The sequence below is a fragment of the Odocoileus virginianus genome, chromosome 13 (genome assembly GCF_023699985.2).
Source record: "Odocoileus virginianus isolate 20LAN1187 ecotype Illinois chromosome 13, Ovbor_1.2, whole genome shotgun sequence".
In the NCBI taxonomy this organism is placed as follows: Eukaryota; Metazoa; Chordata; class Mammalia; order Artiodactyla; family Cervidae; genus Odocoileus; species Odocoileus virginianus.
The window spans coordinates 21,249,389-21,265,576 of record NC_069686.1 but is presented as its reverse complement, the minus strand read 5'-3'; the positions used below and the strand labels follow the sequence as shown (position 1 = coordinate 21,265,576).

General features: G+C 44.2%; 1 protein-coding gene across 3 annotated transcripts in view; it reads left to right on the top strand.

Annotated features, from left to right (window-relative positions):
• The first annotated feature begins 15,033 nt into the window (after nt 1-15,033).
• The window catches only part of CERS6 (ceramide synthase 6), a 339,296-nt gene continuing 338,141 nt past the window's right edge, over nt 15,034-16,188 (top strand). For 2 of the 3 annotated variants that reach the window (XM_070476100.1, XM_070476099.1), the window contains exon 1: nt 15,035-15,391. In XM_070476100.1, coding sequence (XP_070332201.1) covers nt 15,222-15,391 — 170 coding nt within the window. In that variant the 5' untranslated portion in view covers nt 15,035-15,221. Of the gene's footprint in view, nt 15,392-16,188 lie in introns of all 3 variants that reach the window. The other variant, XM_070476098.1, reaches the window with a different exon arrangement.

The following is a 16,188-nucleotide window of genomic DNA, read 5'->3' as shown; positions in this document are numbered from 1 at the left end:
CTGAGAAAATTATAATTATGCATTCTTACTGCTGAACTCTTAACAATTTATATCAACTCTCTCCCACCCTAAGTTAGTTGTTAGTGGCTGTTCTCTTAAGAAATCCAATTAGAGCAAACTTTATCAAATATCTGCTATGTGCAAAAGTCCCCATGAGGCCCTGGGGCAATAGAGACGAGGTAAGAACTGGTTCTGCGGAGCCAGTGGTTCAAGAGAAAGTACAATATGCCTGATGGGAAGGACTATCAGGCCCAGCGCTAAGCCCAAGTAGGAAGGCATTCATTCTAATTCTGATTTGACTACAGAAAATTCCAGAAGGTGGTTTTTGAGATGGAAATTAGCTTACAAATATAATTTCGATAGGTAGAGAAGAAAGGGAAAGGCATTCCAAACAGGAGGAAACATGAAGAAGAAGAAAAAAAAAAGCTTGTTCAAGTACACATGTGAGAGAAGAAGTTTGAGTTGTCAGGGTGAGAACCTCAAAAGATGGATTAGGAAAGAGAGATGGAAGATCAACTGTGATGGCACGTGTTTACCCATGGAGGAATCTGGGTGTGTCCTGTAGGCAAGGAGAGCCAGGCAGAGGCTCTCACACAGAGCAGTGTTGGTGTTTCAGATACCTGGCAGGTCCTGCATTCCCTCTAATGGGTGAGTTTTCCGGATTCACCTCTTTTACAGCCCAGGTGATTGGGGGACCCAAAGGGAAGGTCAGATGCATTGGGCAGGAATCCATGGATGCCTTGCCTTCCATCTTCAGGCTTTGTTTGTTTCTTTGAGTTGAAGTTTTGTGGCTTTGTGTCTTTAGGATGGCTTTTGTGTTACTCAGATATTTTCTAATGGTGCAGGAGAAGGCAGGTTGAGATTTGGGCTTAAATTCTCAAGCAGAGGCCAAATGTTGACGATTGGTCATCATTCCCAGAGAAGGCAGAGTTTTGCACGGAGGAGGAATGCATGTGGAAGAAGAGTAAATGTACTCCTTATCTGGAGGTGACCTGGGGAAAAGAGGGCAAGGTGGGAGAAGGGTAACTTCACCATCAGCGCCTTTTCCCTGGACCTTTTCAATGGTGTTTGTTCATATTTTTAGCCTGCAAGAATTGAAACAAATTTCCACTCTTTGAAGCTTAAGACATGAAGTTTTCTGAAATGATTTGTTACTCCTTTTTGATACTGTGAAGAAGAGGTCTTCTTCACTGAGATCTATAATGAGTTGAGTTAATCAGTATTTCTGAGGACGGTCTGGAGGCCAGAAAACTGATGTCTGCATTGACCATATTGTCTCTTTACCTTGGCTAACCTCAGAAGGCTGGAACAAATGACTCTATCTGTGCCTCCTGATCTGTTAGAACAGGTGAAGTCAAATATTGTGAGGAAATAGAGAAGGTTTTTTGACTCAATGAACGTGTCTTTTTTCAAACTGAGTACAATTTACAAACAGTCTAATTCCACATGAACTACTCGGTTTTCCCTCTAGCTGTTGAATAGCTCTGGCCTGCAGCTTGAAGGTTAGTCCACCTGTCAAGAGTTATTGGTTAAACACTAAATTCAGGTGGTAGTGAAAGCATAGAAAACCATATCAATACACTTGGGTAAGTGAAGATTAATTGAGGAGATAATATATACATGCACTCCTCTGTAAACTGTTCATCCGTCCAGTGGGATGAACTCCTTAGTCCTGCCACCCAAACAGAATAGAGAGGAGAGAAGCAGAAGCACAGGTGTGCCTCAGGACCCAGGTGGGCCCAGGGCCATGTTAAGGGCACTTGGCCTAGGCTTCCAAAGTTTAGGAGGTGCCTCACACTTGACCTTATCAATGGAGCTCAAAGTGGGGTTGGTTGGACAGATGCAGAGATTCATTGACAGCCCCAGGGGGAGGAGATGGACGAGGGCTGAGCTGACAACAGTCCAGCCCAAGAAAATGAGTAACCCTGCAAGTCCTGCCAAGGGATCAACTGACGGTCTGATTCTGGTCAAACTTGCCTGAATGGATGGCTTCGGTGCAAAAGTCTGGATGTGTGCGGGAGACTGTGGGTCCTCCTACAGTTATCCTGATTAAACTCATGGATTCCCAGTTGCTGCCATAGGATATCCTGCTCTTTTCTTAGCTCAGGCTCCAGAATAAGTCCTTTTTTTTTTTTTTAATTGTCAGAGAAGTTTGTTTGAAATTAAAAACAATCTACACTTCCCTTTTCCAGTGATGATTTACTGAACAGCCATCACGTGCCAAGGGCCGCTCAGAGCTTGTGCTAGAGTGGTGATGAGGATGGTCAGGGCCCTGCTCTTCCAGAATGCATAAGTTCAAGACAGATGACAGTAATTGACTAGAGAGAAATGAACCCACAAGATCTCTATGGCCATGAGTGATGGGAAGACCTTCACTCATGGGGGGATATGAAGTGGGGGGATATGACAGAGTGATGGTGCAGCAGCTTTAGATTGGGGGGTCAGAGTTGGCTACCAGAGGAAGTGACATTTGAACTCAAGACATGTACCTCCATTTAGAGCTTTTTATTGTGTCCCATAGCAGAAATACAGGACACAGGTGGGCCCAGGGCCTGTTCAGGACATTTGGCCTAGGCTTCCTAGGTTTAGGAGGTGGCTCACACTTGACCTTATCAAATGTAGGTCAAATGGGGTTAGACCAAGAGTTTCAGAGATTCACTGATAGCTTCAGGGCTTCCCTGGTGGCTCAGATGGTGAAGAATCTGACTGCAATGCAGGAGATCCAGGTTCAATCCTTAGGTTAGGAAGATCCCCTGGAGAAGGGAATGGCAACCCACTCCAGTATTCTCGCCTAGAGAATTCCATGGATAGAGGAGCCTGGTGGGCTACAGTCCATGGGGTTGCACATAGTTGGACATGACTAACAATAACTAACACACACACATACACACACACACACACACACACACACACACACTGACAGCCCCGGGAAGGGGTGGGGGGGAGATGGACGAGGGTTGAGCTGACAACAGTGCAACCCAAGAAAATGAGTAACCCTGCAAGTCCTGCCAAGGGATCAACTGATGGTCTGATTCTGGCCAGACTCCTCTGAATGGACAGTTACCCGATTCAAGAAAAATTCCAGGACAAACAACGATTATCTAGATCACACTCGAGTTTATATCTTAAGATAAACAACCTTGTATACGGTTAGTTCTCTCAATGCAACCAAGATCTTTAAAGCACATCTGATTTTTGCTTTTCTGGGAAGGGCAGGCTGCTAGTGGGGAAAGTGTCAGCTGACAGCTTCTGGTGGTCAGGGCTTAGAATTGCCTAATATTAAATATAGCTCTTTCCCTCTTTTCATTTTTATCGCTATAAACTTTTTTTTCTGGATGGTTCTAATGTGAGGGGTGATGTGATTGATATCAATGAAGCTGATTTTACAAAACACTAATGATGATTTGTTTCATTGTTTTCTTGGGACATGGAAAAATATTCTTCTCTTTGGCACCTGCTGTGGCCAATGAGTAGAAGAAATACCTTCAAAGTGGATGTTGACTCAGAATCATGCAGCCCACTGCTACTTAGAGATGCAGGGCATTTCTGAGTTTTCCATAAGGGAATAATTAAACCACTGCAGGTAACAAAGAATTAATTTTGAGGAATATTAAGCACCCTTAATTAGCACATTTGAGTTTCGTTTCCCCACAGGGAAAATATTCTCATGGCATCTTGCCATGTCAAAGCTTCTAAAACTTCTTAAACTTCCGAGCTGAAGTCTGTTTTACAATGCAAATGAGGACTGCAAAAACCTTTAAGCCAAACCATTCATAAGCATTTAGGAAGCTCCAGGGCCTCTGAATTTTGTTAATAATTCTGTGGCAAACTCTGGGAAGGCTTTCTGAAAAATATGACTGGCAAAATCAGAATAACTAAATCTTCTCAGAACCCAGAGCTGTGCAGATTTCTGAAAGCTTATGTTTTTCTCAATCTTGATTATGCTGTGTTTTAATTGCATTTTAAAGTGTAAGTGAATTTAGGGATCATAAAAATGCAAGACAAATAGAAACATCTCAGCCTAGACACATCCATCACATGGAGTTGCCTGTTCACAATATCACATACAATTAGGACAGCAGAAGGGATTACAGTTTATTGGTCTCAAATTCAATTAAATGAGATCAATTAATTCCTTGGAATATTTACGATAAGCTTCTCCTAGCTAGGTATCTACGCTACACTGAATTTAATTTAACAATGAAAGAGGGCTGATCTGTTTGGTTATTATGTATATTTACATGTTTTTTAATATGAGGGGAAAGACTTAAAACTATGTGTACTTTCCATGGCATGGGTGGAGGCTGGCAGGGAGCCTCAAGAGGGAGGTGATATATGTATACCTATAGCTGGTTCGCATTGTTGTACAGTAGAAATTAACACATTATACTCCAGTTAAACATTAAAAAAAAAAAACTATGTGTACTTTCCAAATATGAGCATGTAGTTTAATTTATTATATGTTAGCAATTGCCCAGTAACGATTCTTTTGGACTTGAACATGAACATTTGCTTTAGATGCACTTCTGAAGGCAAACTGAATGATTGCAAGGGAAGGTTGCCTTTGAAATTTTACCCTCCTTGGATTCACGCATGAGAATGAACTTAAACTCCAACAACTGAGGGAAAGGAAGAACACAGTCGTTTGAGGTAGTATCAGTTCTCAAATAGTATATAGCAGAATAATTTCTTGTTTCATTTTCTACTACTAAAAACAGCACAGAAAAACGTTCAAAGAGCTAGGGAGGGAAGCTGGTAACTAACAGACTCTGCCAATGTAAGCATGTGGCCTAAGTCCTTTGACTTTGTTTTCTATTGGGATTTTGCATGCAACCAGCAACACATTCTAATAAGGCACTTTTAGGTTTTATCAGAACATTTTAGGATTCGGTTTGAGGTGAAACAAGAAGTGATCTATTTCTTTGGACTTTTGAATTTCTCTTTTTAAATTTTGAATGTGCTTTGGTCCCATTAATTACCTTCTGCTTTTTCCTTTCTTTTTCTTCTTCAGGCCTTCTCTCATCCCTCTCTAACAGAGTAGAAATTTAGGATGAAAGAGGTCCTAAAATATTAGGGCATTGCCTAGTGTCTTCTTCCAGCTGCAAAAATTTGTAGGGCAATGCAGATTCTTCTCTAAAATAGTGGTTTCTGTTAGCTCCAAAATATTAAAGGCAGCTTATGAGAAAAAGCACAGTGCTCAGTCGTGTCTGACTCTTTGTAAACCCATGGACTGTAGCCCACCAGGCTCCTTTGTCCATGGAATTTTTCAGGCAAGAATACTGGAGTGGGTTGCTAATTTCCATTTCCAGGGGATCTTTCTGACCCAGGGATAGAACTTGTGTTTCCTGAGGCTCCTGCATTGCAGGTGGATTCTTTACCCAAGGGTAATAATTTCCAGGTCAGTTTCAGACAGGAATACCTTTCCCAACATTTCTAACACGTGAACTTCTACCTGAAACTTCCCATGATAGGAAGTTCCCTGCTTGATGAGGCTGTGAATTCATTTTTGGCCAACTGTGCCCATTTATTCTACAGAGATACAATTAGCTTTACAGGCAGTTAAGCCAGTCATCCCAAGTTCTGCTGTCTAGATCTGCACAGATCAAGTCAAATTTTCCCCACCTAATAGCCCTTCCAATATTGGAATTCACACAGCAGGCCTCCCAACAATCTTTTCTCCTCTAATTTCTGCCACGGTTTGCAGGATGACCGGATACAGCTTCCTGAACTACACCCGCCCCTTAACATTTGACTCAAATTCCAGTTTCTTGCCCTCTTGAGATTTTAAAATCCGTCTCCGCAATTTCTCAAATTCTTTTCAGCTTACAACCTCCTGTTTCCTTGTTTGTACAAGTCACTTATATCCAAACAGTCTCTTTATGAGTTTCTACCAAATGTCACTGGTTTTCAGCAGTTTGTGTCTAATATGTTTATGGCAGTTTAGCAAAAACATCAGGAGGAATCACAAGTCCGGTGCATTAGCTTCTGAAATCTCCCTCCACTCCCCTGTCTCTCCCTTCCTGACATCATCCTCAGTTTCTCTGCTGAGTGAAAGCTAATTCTACTAATCTCAGAAATAAAGACCTGCTGATCCCAAGATGTGAAAGGCTCAGACTGCCTTGAAGGTAAATTGTCTCAGCAGAGTCTGAACCTTCTTTCCCTGAAACAATGGAATTTTCATTGTGTGTGTGTGTATGCTCAGTTGCTCAATTGTGTCTGACTCTTTGTGACCTCGTGGACTGTAGCCCAACAGTCTCCTCTGTCCATGGAATTTCTCCAGGAAAAATACAGGAGTGGGTTGCCATTTCCTTCTGCAGGGATCTTCCCGCCCCAGGCATTGAACCCACGTCTCCTGCATTGGCAGGTGGAATCTTTACCACTGTGTCAGCTGAAAAGCCCACTACTACCCACATTACTACAAAACATAATATTCAGTAATAATCATAGTCACACCCATCTAACTGTTAAACACTTTACAGTAACATTTAGATCTTACCTTAATCCCATGTGGTAAACAGTGGTATTCTTTTTGTACATGTGGAGAAATGGGTTTCAAAAAGTTAAGTAATTTTTTTAAGGAGAAATAGGCTATTATTGACAAAGCTAGCACTTTAAACTTACTTTTTTTTTTAAACTCCAAAGTTAGTGCACTTGACATGTATACTAAATGTCTCCATAAGATTCCCATACCCCTTATCATCTTGGTTGTTATTTTCTGCATAAATTCCCTTTAAAAAAAGTATTCCTTTAGAAATATGGCCTTCTAGGACTTCCCTGGTGGTCCAGTGGTTAAGAATTCACCTGCCAATGCAGGCGACATGGGTTCGATTCCCGGTCCAGGAAGATTCCACATGCTGTGGGGCAACTAGGCCCATGTGGCACAACTACTAAAGCCTGTGTGCTCGAGCCTCTGTTCTGCAACAAGCGAAGCCACCACAATGAGAAGCCAGCACACCACAAGAGAGAGTAGCTCCTGCCTGCTGCAACTAGAGAAAGTCCTCACAGCAATGGAGGCTCAGCACAGTTAATAATAAATAAGAAATCAAAAAATTTAAAACTTTATAAAAACAACCACCCCCAATATGGCCTTCTAAATGACGACAGTCCTTTATGTATGAAAACAAGGAAGTAATCACAGATAGTAAATGTAGCCAACATATGTGCTTGCCTGCTCATCCATTGTTTTTCATAAAAACATAAAACAAAACAACAGAAAAGAAGACACAAAGGAAAGGGAGAATTTGCATGGTTGTATAATTTCCAGTCCATTCCTTTTTCTTTTTCATCAGGGCTGTTCCATTTGTTATTTACCTGTCTGGCCTCTAAAGACATTGGAGTTTGCAATCCCTACTTTTTACAACATGGCCTACTCTTGCCATCCATCTTGGACTTGATAGAGTTGTAATTCTTCACAAAACAACTCAATAGGCCTATTACTATAGGAATAGGTTCATGGTAACTCCTAACTCTGCTGTGGGATGAATGGGAATTGCCTCAAAAAACTCTGTTTTATGAGGTAACTTAGCTCATCAGTGTACATAGCTAACCACCCAGCTCCTACATCTAACATGGCCTTTCTGTTCTCTTCTTGTCTTCGCATTTCATTCAGGAAACTATATGCTGTAAGGTCATTCATGTTCTATAGAATGCATGAGGATTGTAGCATTCACATTTCAAGTGTTCTTACTTTTTCCGGTATCTCCACAGCTGACAAATGATTCCCGCGTATATGGGATTCCTATGTACATGTATACCTGTTACAAATTTTTTCAGGGATAATCTTGTCATTCTTTTAATGCCTAAATTGAAAGAAGTCCTGAATTTTATATAGATCACTAGGCAAGTGGTTGATTGTTCTACAGGCAAGTTAAACTTTTTTACTGTTGTTGTTCATAGAGGCAAAGAATGCCAAGGTGACATGGAATTTCACTCAGAGGTATTATCATGTCTCTCTTAGACAGATTATTCAAATATCCAATGCTCCATCTTTTCCATGGTAATGCTGTGAAACATGAGTTTAATCATTGGCTACATCCATTTAGCCAATATTAAAATACTACCCCCAGTTTTACAAATGTGAAACCTAAGGCGATTCTATTCGAATCCTCAAGGTAATTTTTCCATTAAGGTATTTTCTAATAGTCATAGATGTGCCAAATAGAGTGGGTCAGTACATTAAGTAGTGAGCTCCATGTCAACAGAGGTTTTTAATCATAGCTAGGATGGGCACAGAGAGCATATTGTACTCATTAACATATAAAGTCACTTCCAGCCCTGAAATTCTGTTTCTGTATAAAGTCAATAATTTCAAACACTATTTTAGGTTACTTATTTTTCCTACAAATTAACTAGATGATTGGTTGAGTTCTCTGCTTCTCTTTGGTTATAAAAATCTTTGCATAGTGGAAAGCAGAACTCCAGCTTTGTGGCAAATACATCAGATGCCCTGCCCCCTAAACAGCACTCATAGAAAATGCTCTCATGGTTGATTTTACCTAGCTGAACACATCTATGAAGTCATAGATATGTAGCTAAGGTGAATGTGAAAGTAACCCACAGTCAGATAACTTGGTTGTTTCTAATTTTTCTCTGGTAGTGTTGCCACACATACTGCATGCTTAAAATTTTAGTGGGAGGCTGACATAACATTAGTAAGTTAATGAAAATTGCAAGAGGGGAAATTAACATTTAAATAGATTTTGATTATTAGAGGGAAGACAGACAATCCAGCCAGTGATTCGGTTGAGCTAGGCATACAAGAGTAATTGATGGTTGTCAGTATCAGAAAAGGTTTCCCAGAGACAGGGACTGTCAAGGTAGAGGAGGAAAGAGAAAGATCTTCAGCCCTCCAACACTTTGACATAATTGTAAGAAAGACTGTGAGCATGCAAGGAAGCAGTCCTGTGGGAGAACTTGTGGCAAACCATGTATATTCATTTCCTGTCCAGGCTAAACACCTTAGCTTGGCCTAATTCCAATGCTGTGAGTTGAACAGTTAATATCGCAGGAGATGTGAATTTTTTGCATTGCTATGGTGATTTACATACTATGGAGGTGAATCTTGCTTACTTCTTGCCCAAAGCTCTCCCTAAATATCGTATAAATGAAAATCCAAGAGACTACCCCCTTCACAGTGGAAACCAAGTGTAGCTTTAAGATAGTTTTGCCAACCACAGCAAGAAGATTATATTCATGAGAAATGACTGCAGAAATAAAATTTGGCAATATTTCTGTATTATTCCCAGTGAAAACCAGCTTCCTTTAAAATCAATGAATTGAGTGTTTGAATCGAAGGCTTTCTTTCAGTGTTGTGCTCTGTTTTAAGCTATAAATAACTTATATGTTCTTAAAACCTTTGACAATTGAGTGTGTGCTATGTATCAGGCATCACACTATAGCATTATTTACATGCCATTGTAGATAAAATCCTACTGTCATTAAAATATGGAGGAGCAATCTTTTGGTTCATATTAAGGGCCATTTGTAATCTGGCTTCTCAACCACATTTTGTCTATTGTTTTAAAGCCCACTTATTATTCAAAGTCTAATTCCATTTCTGCCTCTTCCTCAAAGCTTTCCTTGATTCTTCAACACTGAATGTCTCCCTTCTCCTTTGGCCAGGAAACCCGCATTATCTGCAATATTTGGGCACTTCTCACCTACTGCCCGGTGCCATCTTGAGTGGTGCTAGTGTATGTTGCTGTCTGACTTTTTATGTAAATACAAATAGACTTTGTATTCTTTTTGTGGAATAAGTACAGTAAATTTGTTTTGTGCAACACATAGTGGAAATTCAACTTATTCTTGTATCAAAAAAGTAGACTCAAGGTCCAGTGATTAAGAATCTACCTTGCAATGCTGGGAATGTGGGTTCAATCCCTGATCAAGGAACTAAAATCCCATGTGCTGTGGAGCAACTAAGCCAGCGTGCAGCAAGCACTGAAGCCTGTACCCTCTGGTGTCCATGCGCCAAGAACAAAGGTCCCACATGACACAACTAAGACCTGGTACAGCCAAATAAATAAATACATGTTTACAAAAAAAAAAAAACTAGACTCAAATGTATGCAGAGGATTAATACCTGCACATGTGCCTTGAAGTTAGAAATAATGCTTAACTTTGTTGATATTCATATTCAGGAGCTAAAGTATGCTTTCCTTATATGCAGTGTAGACAGTATTACCCGCCCGCCCCGACTCCCAACAGAAAACTTTTTTCACTTTTTGTCTCTATTTATAAGCTACCAATTGGTTTTCTTACTGAGTTACAAACTTGTACAATAAATAAAGTGTACTTTGGTTTCCTGGGACAACAAATTAGGATTCTTTTCTGCACAGGTAAATAAAAAGTGACCTACTTGGGAGGTATGCTGGGCTGTGTCTTTCCTAGGACCAACCTTTCCCAGGGCCTGAACTGAGCTTCTCCATTTTCTATCCTTATGATGAAGCATGGGTCAACAGCTTCTGAGTTTGAAACTCTTAGAGTCCAAGTGACCAGAGAAAGAATGGCTTGACCCATGCCCCAACACCTGAAGAAGGATTTTAATTGCTATCTTGGTACAAGGGTCCATTCCTGGACCAATAAATTGTGGTAAGACATGGAATGATATTTTGCTCTATTGTACTATTTCTGGGGTAATCATTTGGATGAAGGGTGATAGGAAGGAGCCATTGCCTGTATGGAATATGCTGGACAGGTAAAGGGGCAGAGGTTCATTAAACTCTGCATGTGCACAGAGGGCATTAAGAGTTTATGAGCCTTTTCCTATGTATTATTTCATGTGAACCTCAGGATCGTCTGGTGACATAGGCAAGACAGGTACTATTGGTAACAACTTACGCAGGAGGGTGTTAACATGCTCTTAGAAACTAAGCAACTTGTGCAAGATACACAGATAAGTAGTGAGTTCTCTTTCCAGTGTCCAACAAAAGCTATCTTTCAAAGAGTTCCTGAAATCTCACCACCTTCTCAGAGTTGATGAATAGGAGAGCAACATGATCTTAGTTTGCCTTCTTTAGAAAAAACAGCATTTCCAAGGAGGTAAAATTTCAGGGAAGCAGGGTTGAAAGATTTGGGATTCTCCAGTGGCTCAGATGGTAAAGAGTCTGCCTGCAATGTGGGAGACTCAGGTTCGATCCTTGGGTCAGGAAGACCCCCTGGAGAAGGAAATGGCAATCCACTCCAGTGTTCTTGCCTGGAAAATCCCATGGCCAGAGGAGCCTGGCAGGCTACAGTCCAGACAGGCAGGAGTCCAGACAGGCTCTTCTCTAGAAAAAAGAGCATTTCCAAGGAGGTGTAATTTCAGGGAAGCAGGGATGAAAGATTTGGGACTCTCCAGTGGCTCAGAGGGTAAAGAGTCTGCCTGCAATGTGGGAGACTCAGGTTTGATCCTTGGGTCAGGAAGACCCCGTGGAGAAGGAAATGGCAATCCACTCCAGAGTTCTTGCCTGGAAAATCCCATGGCCAGAGGAGCCTGGCAGGCTACAGTCCAGACAGGCAGGAGTCCAGACAGGCTCTCTGTCTGCAGAGAGTCAGACACAACTGTTCACTTTCACCTACCACAGGAATGAAAGAAAAGGGGACTAAGATGGAGAAAGAGAGGAAATGTAAGGCAATTCCTGAGCTAGATACAATTTTGAAATAAGCTGAATGCTCTGTATCACAGGGCATTTCCTGAGAGCCTGTTTGAAGTTACCATGTATGTTCCAGGAGCAGGAGAGGGAAAAGAATGAAAATTTATCCTCTGGCTTCCTTTGCCCAGGGTCAAATTTCAGGCCCCAGGGTGTTAAGTCACCAATGTTTCCACTTGTATATGTGTGGGGACACAACGGGTCTTTCGGGGCAGCAGAGAAGGCAAGGTCCTATCAAGTCATACGTGACGGTGATACAAGGGGCCAGTGGCAGCCAGAGAGGGGGTCTTCTTCGGCCTAGAAGGTCAGGATCCACCCTGACATGACTTTATCCAACAAAGGTGGCAAGAGACCTTAACAGACCTCGTCTCTGTGGCCTACAAGAATGCATCTGGTGCAAAGGCATCTTTTTGGAAGGTCACCAGTAATAATGAACAGCTCACTGCATGGTCTCAAATGGGGACCTACCTACTCCCTGATGAATACCCACCTCAAGAATACCACCCCGACCCAATCTTAGAATTGATCACACCCTTTTAATGCCCACATTAGTCTTCACATGAGTATGTAAAATTTAACACTATTTTTTATTCACCTTTTCCCCTCTCTTAGAGAAGATTTTTGTGAGGTTAGCGTTGATTCATTAATTCAATAGTTTATTGAGTAGCTGCTGTGTGCTGGGCATTATTTTAAGTGCTAGGGATAAAACAGCAATAAACAGACATCTTTCTTTCAAAAGTTTACAATTTAGTGTGTGTGTCAGGAGACCAATAAAAAACAGTAAAACATATATTGTGTTAGATGGTGATAAATGCTTCAGAGGAAAACAAACTAAGAAAGTTGACTAAGAAGAGAAGGGGTGGGGAGTGAGAATTACAGATTTAAACTAGGGTGGCCAGGGAACTCTTCACTACATGAGTGGTATTACAGAAAGAGTGGGCATGGGTAGTTGGCAGGAAGAGGTCCAGGGACAGAGAAAAGCAATTACGAAGGCTCAAAGTCCTGCTAAATGCTCTGCAGGTAGGGCAGGGAGGCCAGTGTGAACAAGGCATCCTGTTCTTCGTTCACAAAGAAGGGAGGGCAAGCGAGGTCAGAAAGGTAACATGCAGACGCATTTCTTTGGTCACTGAAATGACTTTGGCTTCTAACGGGGGAGAAATGGGGAAGCAGTATGGCTTTCAGCACAGATTCAATTATCCTACTGGTTCAACTGGATCACACGGGCTGAGAATAGACTGGAGAAGTATATAAGTGTTGACACTGGGGCTTAAGAGGCTACTACAGTAACTCAGAAGAGAACTGTTGGTTGCCTGAACCAAGATGGTAGTTGGTTCTTTGAACCAACAAGAAGTGGTGAGAGATAGTGTGATTCTTTAGATAGTTTAAAGGTGGACCTGGGACTTCCCTGGTGGTCAAGCTGCTAAGACTCCATGCTCCCAATGCAGGGGGCCCTGGATTTCAACCCCTGGTCAGGGAACCAGATCCTGCATGCCACAACTATGAGCTCGCATGCCACAACTAAAGATGCTACATGCTGTAGTGAAGATCGTAGATCCTGTGTGCTGCAATAAGGCCCTACACAGCCAAATAAATAAATCAATTAGAAAAAAAAAGAGCTGACAGGATATGTAAGGAGTTATAAAGGAGATAAGAGAGAGAAAAGGATAAGATGACTCCAGGGTTTTAGCCTGAGCCAAGAAAACAGGAGGGGAAAAACTTACGGGGAAGGTTAGTAGTCTGGACAGGAAATGGCTCTTAGACATCCAAGTGGAGTAGTTGACTTGATAGTAGCTTTAGGAGTCTGAAGTTCAAGGAAAAGTTCATGCTAGAAATAGATATTTTGCAGCCATCACTACATCACTGAAAGCCACATAGATGGCACTGAAATCTAGGGCACTGGATAAGATCACCAAGCGAATGAACACAGAAAAGTGAAGAGGGAAAAAGACTGCTTCCCAGGCCACACCAACTTTAAGGAGTTGAAAGGTGAGGAGTAAACCAGAAAGGAGATTCAGCAAAAGTGCCCAGGCGGTAGGAGGAAAACCAGAAAGAATGTGGTTTCTGGAAAACAAGACAAGAAAGTGTCTCCAAAGGCAGCAACTAATGAACTTGGCCAAAGGTTCCCCATACGGTGTTGAGAACTGACCTTTGGGTTTAGCAGCATGGAGACCACTGGTGACCTTGAGCAGAGAGGTGCAACTGCTCCAGGGAAAGTTCAAAAGAGAATGGAGGGGAAAGAGTGGAAGCAATAGATACAGGCCTTTAGAGATGGGCTTTAAAAGGAAGGAGTAAGAGTGTGGCAGCTGGAGGGGGAGGGAGAGTAAAGAAACGTGTATTAAGAGAGTCTGTTTATTTGCCTCTCGGAAAGAACCAGTAGAACTTACTAGCAGAACCAAGTAGGAAATGAATATTTGTGAGAAAACTCCACAAAAATATTCCAGGGAACCAGGTCTGCATGCACCACTGAACTGATGATCCACACGTGGCTCCCGTAGCAATGAGGAAATGTATCGTGGAAGTCAAGGTGCCTGGGGTCCGGTCTCACGGGTCTTAACACCTTAAAGGTTTCTGATTCAAAAGGCAGAAGCAAGGAGTAGCAGAGTGGAGATTCTCTACTGATGTACCAACTAAAAATGGTCTGGCGCCATTTTCTGAGAGATTCATTTTGTGGGCTGGTTTTACAGAATGCTGCGGTTGTTATCATCATCAACATCATCCCATCATTGTCAAACAGCAATTAAGTGCCTGATTTCTCCCACAGCGTCATAAATTGAAACAGAGGGCCTTGTTCCCTGGGGGAGCTGGTTGTGGTGAAGAGCGGGAGTAAAACCAGGCTGGAAGGTCTGGTATGGGGAAAGACGGGAGTTAGGTAGAGGCAGACGACTCTTGCCAAACCATCCTGCCCTAGTTCCTCTCCCCCCACCCCCCCACTCCAAGTGCTGGAGTGGGTGACTTTCCTCTCTACTTCTTCCTCCTTTGCGCTCTGCGCCCCCACTTCTCCTTTTGCTGTTCTCTCTTGGCGCAAGGGTGGTTCTGAATATCCACCCCGACCACTACCTGCCCCCCACCCATCGCCTGTAGGCGCACTGGAAGCCGACTGAGATCCCTGAAACTCCAGTCGGGCCGGAGCCGGTGTTCTGAGCATGTGCGAGCAAGCCCGGGGGACCGGAGCGGAATCGGGAAGCCCGACCCAGGTCGCTACCCTAAGCGCCGCTCCAGAGCTCGGTGACCGCAGGGCCAGTCGGCTCTCCCAGGAGCGGTGCTCCTGCGCCCAGGGCGCAGCGGCTGCGCCCTGCCCTCCGGGCGTGGGCTAGCCGGCCGCGTGTGCCTCGCTGCTTGACGCGAGGACGAGCCAATCAGGGCCAGCGGCCCGGGCTGCCATGTGACAGGCGAGGCGGCTCCTTTCCCCAACGCGGCCAGAGGGAGGAGAGAACCGGAGCTCGCCGCGAGCCTTCGAGAGCGGCGGCCGCGGTGGAGGCGGCGGCGGCAGCGGCACAGGCTCGGACCAGCAGCGCGCGCATCCCCTGGCGCCCTGCGCGGTGGAGAGCTCGGCGGGCCGCGGGAGCCCAGGACGAGAGTGGACAAAGCAAGATGGCAGGGATCTTAGCCTGGTTCTGGAACGAGAGGTTTTGGCTCCCGCACAATGTCACCTGGGCGGACCTGAAGAACACGGAGGAAGCCACCTTCCCGCAGGCGGAGGACCTCTATCTCGCCTTCCCCTTGGCCTTCTGCATGTTAATGGTACGGCTCATCTTCGAGAGGTAAGGAGAGCTGGAGCGCTCCTCCCCCCAACACACCCGCACACCCTCGCGCGCGCACACACATACACACACACACACAGCCGCACATCCTTGCGCGCACACGCACACTCGCGTGCTCTCTGGCGCACGCACCCGCGCCCCCAGCGCTAGCGCTCACGCCTCCCAACCTTTGTGTTCTGGAAGGGGTTGCTGACCCCTCAGCACGGTTGAGGTTCTGGGAGCCGGAGAGGGTCTGGGTCTGGCTGGCCTCCGAATTTCCTTCGGGGCGCTGGAGAGGGCCCGGGGAGCATTGGGGTAACCCCCCCGCACTCCTCCTGGATCCGCGCTGTCCTCCTACCGGAGAGGGCGGGCGAACAAAGGTGAGCAACGGCCGGCCGCGGAACAAGCTGCACTCCGCCGGGATTGTCCCTCTTTGCCGGGTGATCACGGCGCGCTGCCGGGAGAGGCTTCCCCGCCGAGCCTTGTCGCCACTCACCTGACAGCCAGAAACGGTGCAGACGCACGGTCCGGAGGGCGGAGGAACCGCGCACGCTTCCAAATGCTTTCACCCTGGCCCACGGATTGCCAGGACTGGGCTTCGGAAATTTCTCCAGGGACTCTGGCTTCTGGCAGCTGTTTGGTTTCCACCAGGGACACTGAGTATCAGACCACAGTGTTGGGAAATAGGCGACAATAGTTTGTAGGTTTCCAGGACTCTGGGCCATTAGCGATTTCTTTAAAAGAGGACGGGACGGGTGCACAGCCTGCAAAAGGGTGTTATTAAATCGATAGATGTTTCCTATGAATAACCGTAAACT